The sequence below is a fragment of the Centrocercus urophasianus genome, unplaced genomic scaffold (genome assembly GCF_019232065.1).
Source record: "Centrocercus urophasianus isolate 14NV4802_14NV808 unplaced genomic scaffold, USGS_Curo_1.0 seq_3, whole genome shotgun sequence".
Taxonomy (NCBI): domain Eukaryota; kingdom Metazoa; phylum Chordata; class Aves; order Galliformes; family Phasianidae; genus Centrocercus; species Centrocercus urophasianus.
The window spans coordinates 562,156-577,336 of NW_024884866.1; the positions used below are offsets into that span (position 1 = coordinate 562,156).

Genomic DNA, 15,181 nt, shown 5'->3' on the forward strand with positions numbered 1-15,181 from the left:
GGCGGCGGCGGCGGCGGCGGCAACGCGGTGGGCGCCGCCGGCTCGCCGGAGGGTGCGCGGCCCGCCCGGACACGGGACTACAGCGCCCACAATGCCCCGCGGCCGCTCGTCCCGCCGCGCACGCGTGTCACCTCGGGTAACCTCCCGCCGCCGCCGCTAGAGGTGACGCGGGGCGATGCTCAGCAGGAGGCTGTTTCAGTGACGCGATCAGCGTGCGACGCGCGGGCTGGATAGGCGCGGAGCCGGGGCCCGGTGAGCGCCGGGGCTGCCGCCGTCTTAACGTGCCTCCGCGCAGGGCGCGGTGTGGGTGCGCGGCGTTCTGCTGTGGCAGGAGCGGCCCGGTGTTGTGGAAACACGCGGCACGCGGGCGGGGGGCGGGAAGAAGTGGGTTGAGAGCCTCTGTCCGCCCTTGAGGCGTCTGTTCTGCCGCCAGCACGGCCTCTGCGCCGGGAGCCTCTCTGCTGTCCTGCGAGGAAACCGTAGCTGTGGAGCAGATGCCTCTGTGGGGCCTGCCGGCCCGGCTCGGCCCGGGGCTGCCCGCTTCCTCGCCTTAGGCCCGGCCTTAGGGCTAGGCGTAGGCTGACGCCTGACAGCAGTAGAGCCTTACGGCTCTCCCGCGGTTTGGCTTGGGCAGCGCCGCGGGTGCCCTTGTGTCTGGAGGGCTGATTACCGCCCAGGTAATCTTGTTCTGGCCTCGTCGTGCTGATAGCTACGCTCTGTACAGACTTTTGACTAATCTACTTCTTTATTTTTTAATGGAAAGGTAACACGAATGTGGATAAAATGAATAAAGTGGATTTGGAGAACAAGTATCCCCAGTGGATGCGTGCACGTAGCCAGGAGGGCATTTTGGGTGATAAGAAGGTATGCTATCACAAGGGGGGGAAATTGATTTGGTGTTAGGTGTAACAAAGCAGTGTGGGTCTGTGTGCTTGTGGTGCCTCTTTTCCTGCTCAGAGAGAATAATATATCATAAAGATTGTATCTAAATTTCTAGTTTTCCGAGAATGCTAAAGTGACCTTGGATGCATTTATCTCTGCATGTATAAGCAACTTTAAGTATAAAATTTCTCACTAGAAGGGACACAGCCTTGTGACGTCACAGACTGCTTTGATAATTAGAAAGCTACATCATGAGAGAAAAGCAGAAGACTCACTTAAGCAGTTTTTCTTGCATTAGGTGATAAGAAGGAACTGGTAGCATAGGCTTTATTTCATGAAATCATAGGATGGTTTGGGTTGGAAGGGACCTTTAAGATCACCTAGTTCCAGCTCCTCCCATAGACCAGGTTGTTCAAAGCCATATCTAGCCTTGCCTTGGATGCTCTAGGGAGGGAGCATCCACAACCTTGCTGGGTAACCTCTTCTAGGGCCTCACTGCCTTCACAGTAAATAATTTCTTCCTAATATCTAGTCTAAATCTAACCTCTTCCAGTTTAAAGCTATTTCCCCTCAACCTGTCGCTACACATTCTTATAAAAAGTCTCTTCCCAGCTTTCCTGTTGAGCCCTTTCAGATACTGGAAGGCCGCTATGAAGTCCCTCTGGAGCCTTCTCTTCTTGAGGCTAAAGAGTCCCAGCTCTCTCAACCTGTCTTCACAGGGGAGGTGCTGCAGCCCTCTGACTATCTTTGTGGCCCTCCTTTGGACCCACTCCAACACCTCAGTGTCCTTGTGCTGGGGGCTCCAGAACTGGATGCAGTATTCCAGGTGGCATCTCACAAGAGCGGAGTAGAGGGGCAGAATCGCTTCTCTTGACCTGCTGGTTATGCTTCTCTTGATGCAGCCCAGGATACTGTTGGCCTTCTGGGCTGCAAGCACACATTGCTGGCTCATGTTGAGTTTTCCATCAACCAGCGCTCCCAGATGCTTCTCCTCAAGGCTTCTTTCAAGCCATTCTCCACCCAACCTGTATCTCTGCCTGGGGTTTCCCCAGCCCAAGTGCAGGAGCTTGCACTTTGACCTTCTATTAAGTTAAACCAACAGTTTTTGGTTAAACTTTAACCCTTCATTAACTGAAATAAATGTTTCATTGTGTGAGCATAGAATTATCAGTATCTTTTCTGTAGTTTCAGGATTGTCCTCTTCCAGGCAATTTATTGTTTCTGAATCTGTTATAAAGCTGTTTTGCACGTGATGACTTGTGATTGACAGATGTTGTTCTTCAAGTCTTACTGTGCAATGCTGTCGTATTTGTTAGTACTGACATCTCATAACTTACCTGTATATTTTTAAGTAACTTGATGATTTTGCAAACGGGTGAATGTTATCAGTATTCCTAGAGTTCGAGATAGTTTCTCGGTCAATAAGTTTTAGTAAGTAGGTTTCTGGAGAGGAAAAGGAAAGAACTGCCTGGAGCCATTGATGTCACCTTTTCCTGCAGGCTTAAAATTTCAATTTTTAAACCAGCATTCAGTTGATGGAGGATCTCTCTCTTTTTAAATGTCACATGTAGTTTTAAACTGGGTTTTACTTCATGCATGGGGAACTTAACAGAGATCTGTTGTCTTGAAGTGCAGTGAGCTAGTTGAGATGTGGGACCAAGGAAATAAGGAGACAAAGCTGTGTGGTACAGCCAAACACTTGTAGCCCCTTGCTTTTCCAGTGCACAACTGCACCGAACCACAGATCTTGTCTCTTGTTGTTCCTTCAGTGTCCTCTTCAGAAATTCTTGGTTTGTTTCTGTGCTTTGTGCGTTCAGAAATTCTCTGATGTGCCTGTGAGTTACTGGTTTATGTTGAATTCCTGCTGAAATAGGGATTTTTCCAAGGATTATAGCTGAATGGGTTTGAATAATTCAGGCAACTACTTAAATTAAAAAATTATTGAACTTCGGAAGTGCTGCAGCATTTTAAAATAGCATTGAGGAGCTTGTGACACTGTCAGAAATAAATATTTTCCCTAGCCTTGTTGTTGAAAGCTGCTGAATCTCTTTGGCTGGAAGAATGCAGAGAAATAAAATGGAGGTGAGAATTTAGCCTGCTGGTTTTTAGTCCAAGTGCTTGAAGTTTGGGAAACAGATCGGGGGTCTGAACACTTACGTGTCATCTACATCAGTGCTGGGTTTGCTGGGGTACAGCACTGAGGCAGCACTCAATGGCTGTGGTGCTGATGTGTCTCTGTGCTGAGGTTACATCTGACCAGTAACAGAGTCTTTTCCAAATGCTGTCCCACAGACTTCTAACATTCAGAGGAGCATTTTGGAAGATGGGCTGCCATTCCTAGAGTTCCGTGGCTCCATCATTTACAGCTATGAAGCCAGTGACTGCTCCCTTCTCTCAGAAGACATCAGGTATTAGCTCTTTCTCTGTTCCTTTGGAGAACCCCTTACTTTCTGAAAAGGGATTGGCTATTCTCTCTCTACTACTTCTTGCTGATTGTGCGTTCAGAGTGCCTAGAGTTGAACGGTTTGACCAGAGAAACCTCTGGTTGCACAGGCTTTTTTGATCTCCGTGCCGTGCCCAACATGTCTTGTGTATTGGCTATAAGCACACGCTGAACCTATTCCTGGTGACAGTGAATTAATTATTTCTCTGAGGATGACCCTGGCTGGTCTATAACAAGTAGTGTTCTCAGGACACCTCTTTCCAGTGTGCTGCACAGTTGTAGTTTCCTCAGTTGGAATTCTTCTGGCAGATATCCTGGCTGCACCTGGCACTCTCTTTAAGAGGAAGCATACAGTGAAAAGCCCTACTGCAGTTTCTCTGCTTTTTATGGTATTTATAGTTTCTTGAGCTTTGCTGACTTCATTGGGAGATAAGAGCTGCAGTAAATCAGGTGCATGTGTTATTTCATAATGGGAGTGTATGTGTTATTTCATAATGGGAGTGTAGGTTTGAAGGTCATTCATTCATGATGCAAATAGATTTTTTTCCCCAGTTCTTGCATAGCACAGCTTTCCTTACTAGGGGAAGTAGTTGTGTTCAGGACTTTCTGTTGTAGCATGGTAAATAAAAAGCAAGCTTTCAAGGAACTGGAAAGTTCCTTGAATTAGATCCCCTTTTGTATCTGTCTGTTTCCTGAGGTTTGCTATGCTGCCATCTGTGTACTGTGAGATCTGCTAGAAATCTGTCTGGTTTCGGAGTTACAGTGTAGCTTTCTGTACCAGCCGGAATTTCACTTGCTGGGGGTCTTAGTAGTAAAATGATTTGTGTCTTACACATGTGCAGGAGAAGATGTACTAGCTGTGCATCCCTTAGTCATCTTTGTGAGACGACTCACACATGCTGTTCTGTGTGCTGGTAGAAAAACAGTTAAATGTGAGGAATATCCATTTCTTTTCAGGCAGACTTTATCAGATGGGGCTGCAGTTGGATTTGATATTGAATGGCCGCCTTCGTACACTAAAGGAAAAATGGCAAAGGTAGCTGTAATCCAAATATGTGTAACCGAGGAAAAATGTTATTTGTTTCACATCTCTTCAATGTCAGGTACTGTACTGCCTCTATTCCTATTACTTAGGGCTCTCTCTTTCTTGTGATTTACTGTGAACCTTAGCATTGAGCAGTAGTATATTTCACATTATGTTTGATATTGAAGTTTAAAAAAATACATCCATCTTCTTCCCCCTGCTGGGTATAAAGCAGGGAGTGACTCACTGAGCATTAACTGTGTGTTACAATGTCTTTAGTCCAAAGCTTGAGCACAGTTCTAGCGTACAGCATTTTAGGTTCTGAGAAGGGCAAAAGAATTAAGGATTATTTTTTCTTTCCGGGAAAGAATATTTTCATTTAGTTTTCAAAAATTGAATTCCCTGCTCACGTAATGAGCTTTCATCTCTTTGGTGCTAAAATTAGCAAGAGCACCTAAATTTAGCAGGATCTTTCCTCTTAGTTTGGTTTGAGTAACAAAACGCCTCAAAAATGACGGCCATCACGCTGCTTCTTCCTATTTTTGTGCCGTTCTTTCCCAGAAAGAATACTGAATACCTGGTGTGAGGCAGCTGTGGGGAGAGGGGGATGTGTGCCCAACATTCTGAATCCATTACAGCTGTGAACAAAAGCACCCAAATTGGAAAAATAGAAAAGCAGGGAAGGAGGCTGCAATTCTATAACCTTTGGTTTGAATGTTAGATTGAAACTGTGCGTGTGAGATGTCTCTGATTTCCCTGGGGTGTGCATGCTGAGGTATAATAGTGATAATTTAAATGTTGGTGTTCGGTCTTTTGTCATTTATAGCAAATGAGGTGGAAAATTTAATTGCCGGAGGCTGTTCAGTCCAGGAGGCAGAAATGTACAGATGCACAGAAGAGACATTTGAGGAAAGGAAGTGAAGGGGGGGAGAGATGCTTGGAGCTGAAATGCTTCTGATTCTAAAGTGAAGGTGTTTGCCTGTTGATGCCAGGCATGGATGCATATGTGCTACAGCTGAGTGCGTAGCAGCAGAAGATGGTGTTTCTGCCTAAATAATCTTTTAAAGCTTTATGCCGAAGAGAGATGCACTTTGAACTGGGTGTGATGCCAGCCTTTTGGCAGGCACCACTGCCAAGTTTTGCTTAGTCAGAATGACTGATTTACAAAAACTTAGATGTGAAACAAGGCTTTTCAGTTTTCACTGGGGAAAAATAAAAATACTTTCTCCTGCAGGAGGGAGGTCTGTGTATAAACACATCTCATAAAGGACAAAATTTAACTGTATGTACTTATCAAGAAGGTTCTTGATAACACTCCGCTTCTGAATGGTCTGGAACCCAGACTTTTTAGATCATACAATACTTTTTTTCTAGAAATGAGATGGAGGAAATGGAGCAGGAGTTGTCACCCTTGAAGATTTTCATATATTTTTAGACAGAGGAAATCCCTCATTCAGTAAGTCAGCTGCAGCTGCTGTGCCTGTATTCTGCTCTCCTAGATTTGCCTCTTCAGAGGAATCCCTGTGCTGCATTATGGTGGAGGTGCTCTGGATACCACACTTCTGTCTAAGGAAGAATAACTTTTCTGGTGACTCATATCTGAGCTGCAACTTTGCAGTCCACAGCAGCCTGCTGCTTGTTATGGCTGCACATGTCTGTAGTGTGTTAGCAGAATCCATACAAGTACAGAGGTCAATATGGTCAGTGATGCAAAGTGATTGTTGAAATACTTAAGTAATTATTACAGTAGAAAAATGTGATAGTAAATCAAAGCCAAGTCAGATCCTAAGTGCAAGTGTATATGGGGAAATTATGAGTGGTACGTATTTGTAGAGAGAAGAATTAAGCTCGAGACTAATTCAGGGTATTCAGCTTTGTGCTCCTGAATGTATATATTTAAATAAGATGCTCCTGCAGAGGCAGGTATGACAGCTGTGTGTTTTTGCCTGATTCTGTGAACTTGAAAATGCCGTTTGATCCAGGATTGCTGTGTGATCAGTTGGGGCTGAATCAAAATGTAACACGTAGCATCTGTGTGCATGCTTGCATGACTTCATTTTTTCTTTTACTCACAAGAATGACTTATCTGGGCTTTTGTGGAGCATGTGGTTGGTTGATTTTGTTTTCCAAATGCTGTTCTTGGACCAGCCCACAATTAGCACTGAAAATGCATATGCAGAATCAGTCTTCCTGGTCATTCTCCATGTTTTTGGGTTAGTGCTTCCTCTGAATGTGGAGCAGCACTAACTGGGGAAGAATACTCTGTGGAAAACAGTAAAATAAATAAATAAATAATGCATTTGGTGTCATGAGCATCCAGGGCTGAGGATTAAAATATTTTTTCTCCATGGAGGGGTTGCTTTTTCATTGTCATGCATAGTACTGATCAGTTAGACAGATAAAATGAGGTCTTTCATTTTTTGTTTTTTTTTTTACTTAATTTATTTTCAAATACCACATGAATTTGCACATTTCAGAGATTTCACTGCTGCTTGCTTCAAATGATACATTACAGCAAATTGGTGTTTGTCATCCCAGTGCACAAGCAGGAACATAAACATAACAACTTTTTGAGCATTTCCTCCTTAAGAACAGGTTTTTGCAAGCAGCCTTTTTTGCTAGATTTTGTCGTTTCCATTTGTCTAAGTGATGTCTTTCAGTATCTAGTTTCTCATGTTTGGGCTTAATCTATTTTAGGTTTTCCCAAGGGACTCAAAAGGCTGCTGGAAGATGAAACAATTAAAAAGGCTGGCGTAGGAATTGAGGGAGATCACTGGAAGCTGATGAGTGACTTTGAAGTCAAATTGAAGAGCTTCGTGGAGCTCGCTGACGTTGCTAATGAGAAAGTAAAGCTTAAAACCTTTTTGTTATGGAAGGGAACCTTATTAATGTGCTAAATGAAAGGAGGCTTCCTCATCTCTACAGCATATTCTGTAGAATAATGCAGAGAAATGGTACAGCTTTAAAAAAAAAAAAAAAAAAAGTGCTCCTATTTCCAGAGAACTCTAGGTCTGCATAATTAGGCTGTGTGTTTCAGTGAGCTGGTTCTTAATGCATGCGGCCCCCTTCTCAGGTCTTTTCACATTTACAACCTTTTCAATCCAGCTGCAGATGCATTTCTTGCATTTACTAATGTTGGAGATTGCCAGATCGTGTCACCCTGGGCTTCTGTCAGCCATGGCATATGTGTCCCAGCAGTGGCCAAACCCACAGAGTCTGATGTGGCCAGCTCTTCTGCCAGTCTCTAGTCTAGAGCTGGTTGTCACCTGACCTGCAGCACTGCAGATATTTTTCTTTGTGGCTCTGAAGTTGGTGCTACCTGCTCACATGGGGCAGCTTCCTGCCTGCTTAGGAGCAGTGTTATGTCAGGTACATCCCAAATCACAGTGTGGCTGAATGCTACTTTCATTCTGTCTGGCGTAGGTAAACCTGTGCCATCATTGAAGACAGAGGGCTGTGATGCTTTGAAGCTTCAGTTCCTTATGGGCTGGAAACTATGCAGAGTAAATAGTTTGCTCAAGCAATAAACGCTCTTTTTAGATTTGGAGTTTCCACGTTTCACCCCATGCTTTTTTTTTTTTTTTTTTTTTTATTTTTTTATCTCCCAACATCCAACACCAGGATATTTTTTGAGGATAAGCACTTGTGATCTCTGATTGCAGCCTTGAAGTCTTTTGCTAAGGAGATAACAGACCAAAAATGAACTTGACAGTGAAGGTTGAGAGAACAAAGAAGAACATCTGATGTAATGGTACAATGGAAGGAGGAGAGGAGGGGGCCTAAGATCAGCCATTGGTAGGCTTTTGATTCCCAGTTCAAGGGAATGAGCTGATAATGCCAAGCTGTTGCTACTGCTGCTGGACTTGACAGTATGCGTGTTTTGCAAGTGCTCTTGGGTTAGAATAGAGGAGATCTGTGCCTGTGAGCCCCGGAGCTGGAAAGAAAGCTGCCCAAACTCTGAGAGAGCCAGTCCAGACAATAGCACATAGCAGCTGTGATTGATGACTGTGATTATGAAAGCAATTGCAAACAGTAGCATAGCAGGGTGATTTCTGGAGTCTTCCAAGAACTGCTTTGTAGTACACTGAATAATGGTTAGCGTGGTATAAAGCTGCTGTCTTTGATGCATGCTTGGTTTCTCAGACTTGCAATAGATGACAAAACAGTTACAAGCTGACTTTGATATTTGTGCTTTTCTATTAAATAAAATCTTGCTATTATTTGCAAATACTGATATCCTGGAGGAGAGATGGGTTGATGTTTAAGTTTCAGGCTTTTGTTTAATCAGCCTTGTACTTACATTGTACAGATGTTTCTTTTTTGCATGTGCTGTTGCACCACCTCGCAGCACATGGACTCACCTGAACCTAGGGTAATCTTTCCAGCTTGATAATGCAGGGATGCTCTACAACAGTGTAGTTTCAGGATTGGAAAGTAGAGGTTCCTAATGAGCAATATGATGAGAACAGAGCAAGGCCTAAAGAACAATTGCTGTTTTGAAGACCTCATTTGTTCTGACTAATCCAGAGCGCTCTCTGCTCCTACTGAAGTATTAGGTGTGCTTTGTGGTTCCTGTGACTATGTTTTGACAAACAGTTATTTTCCCCTTTTAAACAACTTTTTTTTTTTTTTCCTCAGCTGAAGTGTAAGGAGGTATGGAGTCTAAATGGCTTGGTAAAACATCTCTTTGGGAAGCAGCTTCTGAAAGACAAGTCTATCCGCTGTGGCAACTGGGAAAAGTTTCCACTCAGTGAGGAGCAGAAGTTGTATGCAGCCACAGATGCTTACGTACGTGCCAAAAAAAATCTATTACCACTTGCTCTAGCATGCTGTTTGCTGCTGTTTTTAATGCCTTTATGTTACAGACCATTCTGAACACTGGAATGTTCCATGGTCTAAAGTGGATATTAGGTGTCTGAAGGTGGGAGTCCTACACTGTAGTTCACAGTCTGATTCCTTGTTTGTTTTGATTTGCTTTTTAATCTTCAGTGTTTGTCATAATATCTTCTATGCAGAAAATGCTACCTCTTGTATTTGACTCAGCAATGAGACAGGTTACTGAAATAACTTGAAGAACATATTATGTTGTGTGTTTCATGTATAAAATTCAGTGTAGAAAGAAAAGAGAAACTCAATTCCACAGAATCCTTGAGCCTCTTGTGAGGTGGCGGTATGACGTTGCGTTTGCCTTTTTCTTGAAGCCCATTTGTGAATCAGATCTCTTGGAAGCTCTGCTGTTACCGGATTGTGCCAAGTAATACAGGCATCAAAAAGTACGTCAGAGGAATCTCTGTCCACTTGGACTGACTGGGAAGTGAATTTTGTTGTAGGGATCATGTTAATTTTATCTGCATTTGTATGGAGTGAGCCTGAGGTCTTTCTGAGCGATTATCTCGCATGACGCAGTTGATGCATATTTCTCAAGAGTGATGATTGCTCAGTGCACTTGGAGAAGTTTTTCTTGGGTTCTGTTGTCTGCTGCTGTGTGCTGTAGCTTGTTAGTGTTTGCAGATATGTTTTCTGTTGGGGGCTTCTTAGTTATCTTTCCTGAGCTGCTTAAGGACCAAAATCCAGTTTTTTCAGCTACTCCTGAATATGATACACGAGATGAAGTTAATGAGAAGCTTTGAAGAAATTTAGCCTCCTCCAGTGGGTAATTCCACAGGGCCAACTTGCATGTGAATTATTTTAACTCTGTAAAAGTCTCTGATTTTTCACCATTTTGAAAGGAAAGGGATGTTCCTTCAGTTCTGATTTCTGTAAAGAGATTTATCCATGTGCAGCTGGGTGCTACCTGCTTCCTAGGAGAAGATCTTTCTTTGTGATGGTACTGGAATATCACCCTTCATCTCTTCTCTCCTGAGGATTTTATTTCTGTGGCCAACTTAAACAGAGGAAGGGAAATGAGGCAATGTTCCTTGTTCTCTTTTCTGACTTAGAAAGCAGTGCACGTTTTCTAGTTAAACGTTAAGCTGTGGAGTGCTTTGCTCTTGTGAAGACATGGGACACAAACCAATGAAGAAAGGAGCAGTGTTTTTGATCTTCAGCTGTATTTTGGTGCAGCAGCTTGAACCAGCTTTTTCCAGGCAAAGCCTCTTTCTTGCTCTGCTGTCTTTACCACCCAGCCTGCCTTTTGGAGCCTCACAGGGAAATGTGGTAATCTAACTCCTTTCTCTTTTGTCTTTAAGATGCTTTGATTAACATCTGTAGCCTAATTAGCACATTGCTGGCTTTAGGCTGCATTTTCCTGTTAGATTCTGTGTGCTTAATATTTCCCTTGTTATTCATTACAAGTTCTGTCTTAATAGATTCACAACTGCTCTCTTGAAGCATTACAGTAAAGTCTGGGTGAGGTGGAGCAGATGGTGAGACTGGAGGTGGAGCACTTATAGCTCTTTCATTGTGGCTGACTTTGTAAGATAACCACTCTGGGATCTAGTCATATGTGTCCAGTATGATGCAGACCAAAATCAAGACATTGCCTTTCATAAAAGGTAAAGTGGTTGTGATTACCAAAGCAATAAGGCAGACCACTGGCTGTTGTATGACATGACCCAAGAACTCAGAATTTATGGGATTTGCAATAAGTTAATGCCGTGGCTTGCTGAAACAATTTTTGACTTTTTTTAATTTCGTCTTTAAAATGTGGTTTCTCTGCAGAGTATTAATATTTCTTTCTCTTTTACTTGCAGGCTGGCTTTATCATTTATCAAAAAATGAAAAATATGAATAGCACTGACAGGAAATTATTTGGGCAAAGAAGAGGTAAATTACATAGTCAGGAATAAAGAATATATTCTATTTCCAAGTAGTTCTCTTTATATTATGTGTCAGAATCTTTTGGTTTTTCAGGAGATTTGAGACAGTTTTCAGATAGATTAGGCTGTAAAGGCTCTTAGATGATCTATGTTACTTTACAGATACTATTTCACAGTGAAATGAGAGTGCAATCTTGGTATGTTGTTTGCCTCTGCATTATGAAGAGTCTGTAAGAATTCCTGCTGTCATTCCAGTTTGTTGCTGGAAACGTCAGTGAGTTCATGCCAATTCTGCTGATCCAGTGAGGAAAATCTAGCTTAAGAAGAAAAAAGACCACAAAATAGATACATATGAAGTAACACTTGTCTTGTGGCATATAAATAGTGTCCAACTTTGTTTTGAAACAGTTCAGCTCTGTTTGATCAGAGAAGTGATTCTAAAGTGTTGGTTGTCCTTCGCTTACGTAAGGAAAGCTGAAAAGCAGATGCAGTTTATGGCTTAAAAAGAAGGGGAAAATTTTATTTCATTTTTGTACCGGCTGAATTCTTGCAAACAGTTAGGAGTAGGAATTAGGAGTACTATCTCTTTAACTGTGACATACAACTGTCTGGCTCTGGTTTAGTCAGCACATCTATGTTTGCAGCTTTGGTAGGGCTGATATCTGGAACCTATGGGATTAACTTCTCTTTTCATGAGAACAGGGCTGAGTAGTTATACTAAACTGAATTCTTTTGCTACTGCAATCATCTTGAAGTGTGCTCATGCTATGTAGATAGCTGTATGTTTCAGGCAGCTGCATTGTGTTCATTAAAACAAAAGCCGGCAGATGAGCAACAAGAGCACCCAACAAACTCATTTATAAATCTCTGCTGATGTGTATGAGTAGGGACCTGGTGTCTCTGATGTGACAAGTCAGAGCTGCTCCCCAGCACACAAGATCACACTGCACACTTTTCTCCCAGCTGATGAGGGGTAGCAGTGCAGGATGCAAGGGTAGCACTGTGTTAATACAACAATGTGTGTAACAAGTGGGGTTTCATCACTTAAGAAGTTGTTAAGAGCCTGATAATTAACTTGTATTGACAATCAGGGAGATTGTTTGCTCATCCTAATTACTGAATTTCTGTCAGTGGGTGGTAGTTGCCAATTGTGCAAAAGAAACTCAGTGAGCAACTTGAACTCTGCCACGACAATGTACTTGGCAGCTTTGTGCATCTCTGTCAACGTTGAAGCTAGCAAGCAGAGTGTGTATGTGTGTCCAGGCTTTGGCTGGAAAGAGGAGATGGGATAACTTAAAACAAACAACAAAAGAAACAAAAAAGTAAACATCTTGAGTCATCTGTAGAAGACGAAATGGAATGATGAGTTAGTTTCTTACAGCTGCAAAATCTGAGAGATTTCAGGTGTAAGTGCAATTGAAGTCCTAGGAGCATGCATTTATAACACACAGCAGTGTTTGTGTGTAGGTATGCGAGTTGGTGAAGTAAAGCATACAAGCAGATTCAGAAAGCAACAAGACAAAGTTCAGACAGACTGAACACTGCAGACTCCATCCTGCTCAGCTGCTGCTTTCTCAAAGCTGGAGGGTATTCTGGGGAAGAATCTACTTATAATGGTCTTGTTTTGTATCCTCGTTTTGTAGGTGTTTATAGAAGGCTGCTGAAAAAGACTGTCTTATTAGCTGTAGATCTGGTGGAAATGCAGTGACTTGTATGAACTTGTTTGTGTGTAGATGTTAAACCTGAGTTCCTGTGAAGTAACCCTGGTGGCACTTCTTCTAGATGACGCGTTGTCAGACGACGTGAAGGAGCGCTTGACTTCGCTAGCTGAAGAGATGGTGTACCTGGCTTCCAAGATCTCTGACTCTTCGGGACAACTCAGAAATTTGCAGAGGTTAGTTTTTCATTAACCTGGTTGTACTTTATCTTTTGAGATTCATGTTAATTGCTGAGGTCCAGAACCACAAAATGTGTCGATAGCTGTCTCCGTTACCTGTGTATCTTTTTTCAAGAAAAGGAAGCACAGTTTACTTGATGGGAACCTTTTACCCTTATACATTAATATGGTGGAATGTAGTTTTTCCCTGATTTTATTTGCAATAGGTTTGACACTGAATTATGCTGAATCTGTTTGTTTTTTTTTCTTGCTGAAATGCTCACGAGACGTTTTTAAATAGAAACTTCAGACTTGTGCGTCTACTTAGGAATCTGGAGACTGGCCTAGAGTTGTGGGGACAATACAACACACATATATGGAGAATCTTTGCAGTCTTCTTCAGCATGAAGAAATTTAATCTTTCTTCTGATGACAGAAGATTGCTAACTGCAGTTGTGTGATAAGCTTTTGCATATGAAATTTTAGACAAAATTTACCTGGAGAAGGTTTAGAATTCTCGTTTCTGTTTGTAGCTGGGATGTATGTAACACCAGTCTTTACTGTTTTGGTTCAACTTCTTGTTTTACCCTGCAGGTCTGCAGAAATACTAGCTGACATATCAGAAAATGTAAAAGCCTTAGGAAGTACACTCTTTGCTGGTTCAGGTTCTCCTTCTATGCTGGAGAGGAGCTGTGGTGCAACTCTAACCAAACTTGAAGCAAAGTCAGTGAATGTTGAAGCACAAAAAGCTGAAATGCCTGAATTTGCTAAAAAACTTGAAGGTGACTTCAACATCTGCTCTGATGCTACACTAGCTGGCCTCTGGGAAGGAGAAGTTGATGAAGGTGAAGCAGAGGGAAGTCATGCTGTTGCTGAATATGGGGCTACAGCAGCTGGCTCTAAGGACACAGCAGACAGAGATGACTTCATGTCATTAGACTTTAATGAGCAAGAGCTACAAGTATTGGAGCGTCAGGCTGCAGAAGAACTTCTCAACAAAGCTGTGCCTGAGGTAATGTGAAAGTCCCTCATTAGTCATGGATGCTCACCAGAGGAACTGATCTTATCCTTACTTTGCCATAAGATTTAAAAAAAAAAAAAAAACTTGGTGAGAGCAATTTAGGGTGGGCTAGAGTAAGGGCTCAGACTCTGGGAAGTATTTCTGTAGATGATCAAGCACTGAGTTGCTCTTCAGTTACGTAGTTGGGAGAACTAGTGAATACAGAAGCTGATATATTCATTTAGTTCATTAATTGATATTCTGATTAGCTTTCCTCTTGTAATTACTAATGAATTGTGATGTGAGGTTTCTGCAGTATGGGGACAAATTCTGCATTCAAACATCTCAACCTTGGTCATGAATAAAAAGCAAATCTTTGATGGTGTTCTAATTGACAGCCTTCTAGTGGCTGCTTTATGTGGATTGATGCCTCTTAAATGAGGCTGTAATTTCTTTGTGTTCCAAGTCTTTCCCACATTTGGTAATACTGTTGTTTTTGCCTCTTACTATAGGGCCTTGTTGTGTGTTAACAATTTGCAGGTTTGCGTTGTTTTCCTGGGCTTCAGAGCTGAATGTTGAGCTTAGTTTTTTTTTTTTTTTTTTTTTTTCCACTGAGAGGTAAATGCATACAGAGAATAGTTTGTAGCAAAAGGTAGGTAAAAATAGAAATATCTTTGTACACGTGTATTTTCTTCTTAGGAGGAATGCTTAACAGACAATGAACAAAATACCTCCTGTGTCATTGAAAGTGATGAAGAACTGGAAATGGAAATGCTTAAAGTGAGTACCGTAGGGGTTTGGCTTATCCACTTTCTGTTTTTTCCCCAGTGGTGATGCTTTCAGGTCACAGCATCATAGAGTGCAGGGAATTAAATAAATAGGTGTTGCTTACAAAAGGTGGATGGAAAAATATGTGGGTAGATGAATTACATTTGCCATTGTAGGATCTCATATGATTGTATGATTTTGATATTCCATGTTTTGTTACATCTTCACTGTAGCAGCATAGGCTTTTGACCTACCCATTTCCTGCACTTCTGTTGATAATCGTGTGTCAGTTGTCTAGCTGTGTGTCATGCATTCAGACCACTGCAGGTGCTGTTAATCTGAACAATAGGTCAAATAGATTGCTTCATCGCTGTATGTTTTGCAGGCACCTTGGGGAAACAAGTGTTACACCATTAAGGCACTTAAGATT

The 15,181-nt window shown here is 42.2% G+C and overlaps 1 protein-coding gene across 9 annotated transcripts in view; it reads left to right on the plus strand.

The window, feature by feature from the left end:
- Window positions 1–172: 172 nt before the first annotated feature.
- Window positions 173–15,181, plus strand: part of WRN (WRN RecQ like helicase) — a 41,878-nt gene continuing 26,869 nt past the window's right edge. For 4 of the 9 annotated variants that reach the window (XR_006170497.1, XM_042828466.1, XM_042828468.1 and 1 more), the window contains exons 1-10: window positions 173–252; window positions 764–864; window positions 3,175–3,290; window positions 4,283–4,428; window positions 7,047–7,195; window positions 8,988–9,137; window positions 11,042–11,114; window positions 12,890–13,001; window positions 13,578–13,995; window positions 14,683–14,763. Coding sequence is in view for 8 of the 9 variants with exons in the window: in XM_042828466.1 (XP_042684400.1) it covers window positions 784–864; window positions 3,175–3,290; window positions 4,283–4,428; window positions 7,047–7,195; window positions 8,988–9,137; window positions 11,042–11,114; window positions 12,890–13,001; window positions 13,578–13,995; window positions 14,683–14,763 (1,326 nt within the window). In the remaining variant the exon portion in view is untranslated. Of the gene's footprint in view, window positions 253–462; window positions 678–763; window positions 865–3,174; window positions 3,291–4,282; window positions 4,429–7,046; window positions 7,196–8,987; window positions 9,138–10,695; window positions 10,844–11,041; window positions 11,115–12,889; window positions 13,002–13,577; window positions 13,996–14,682; window positions 14,764–15,181 lie in introns of those variants that run through there. The other 5 variants (XM_042828467.1, XM_042828469.1, XM_042828470.1 and 2 more) reach the window with 5 other exon arrangements.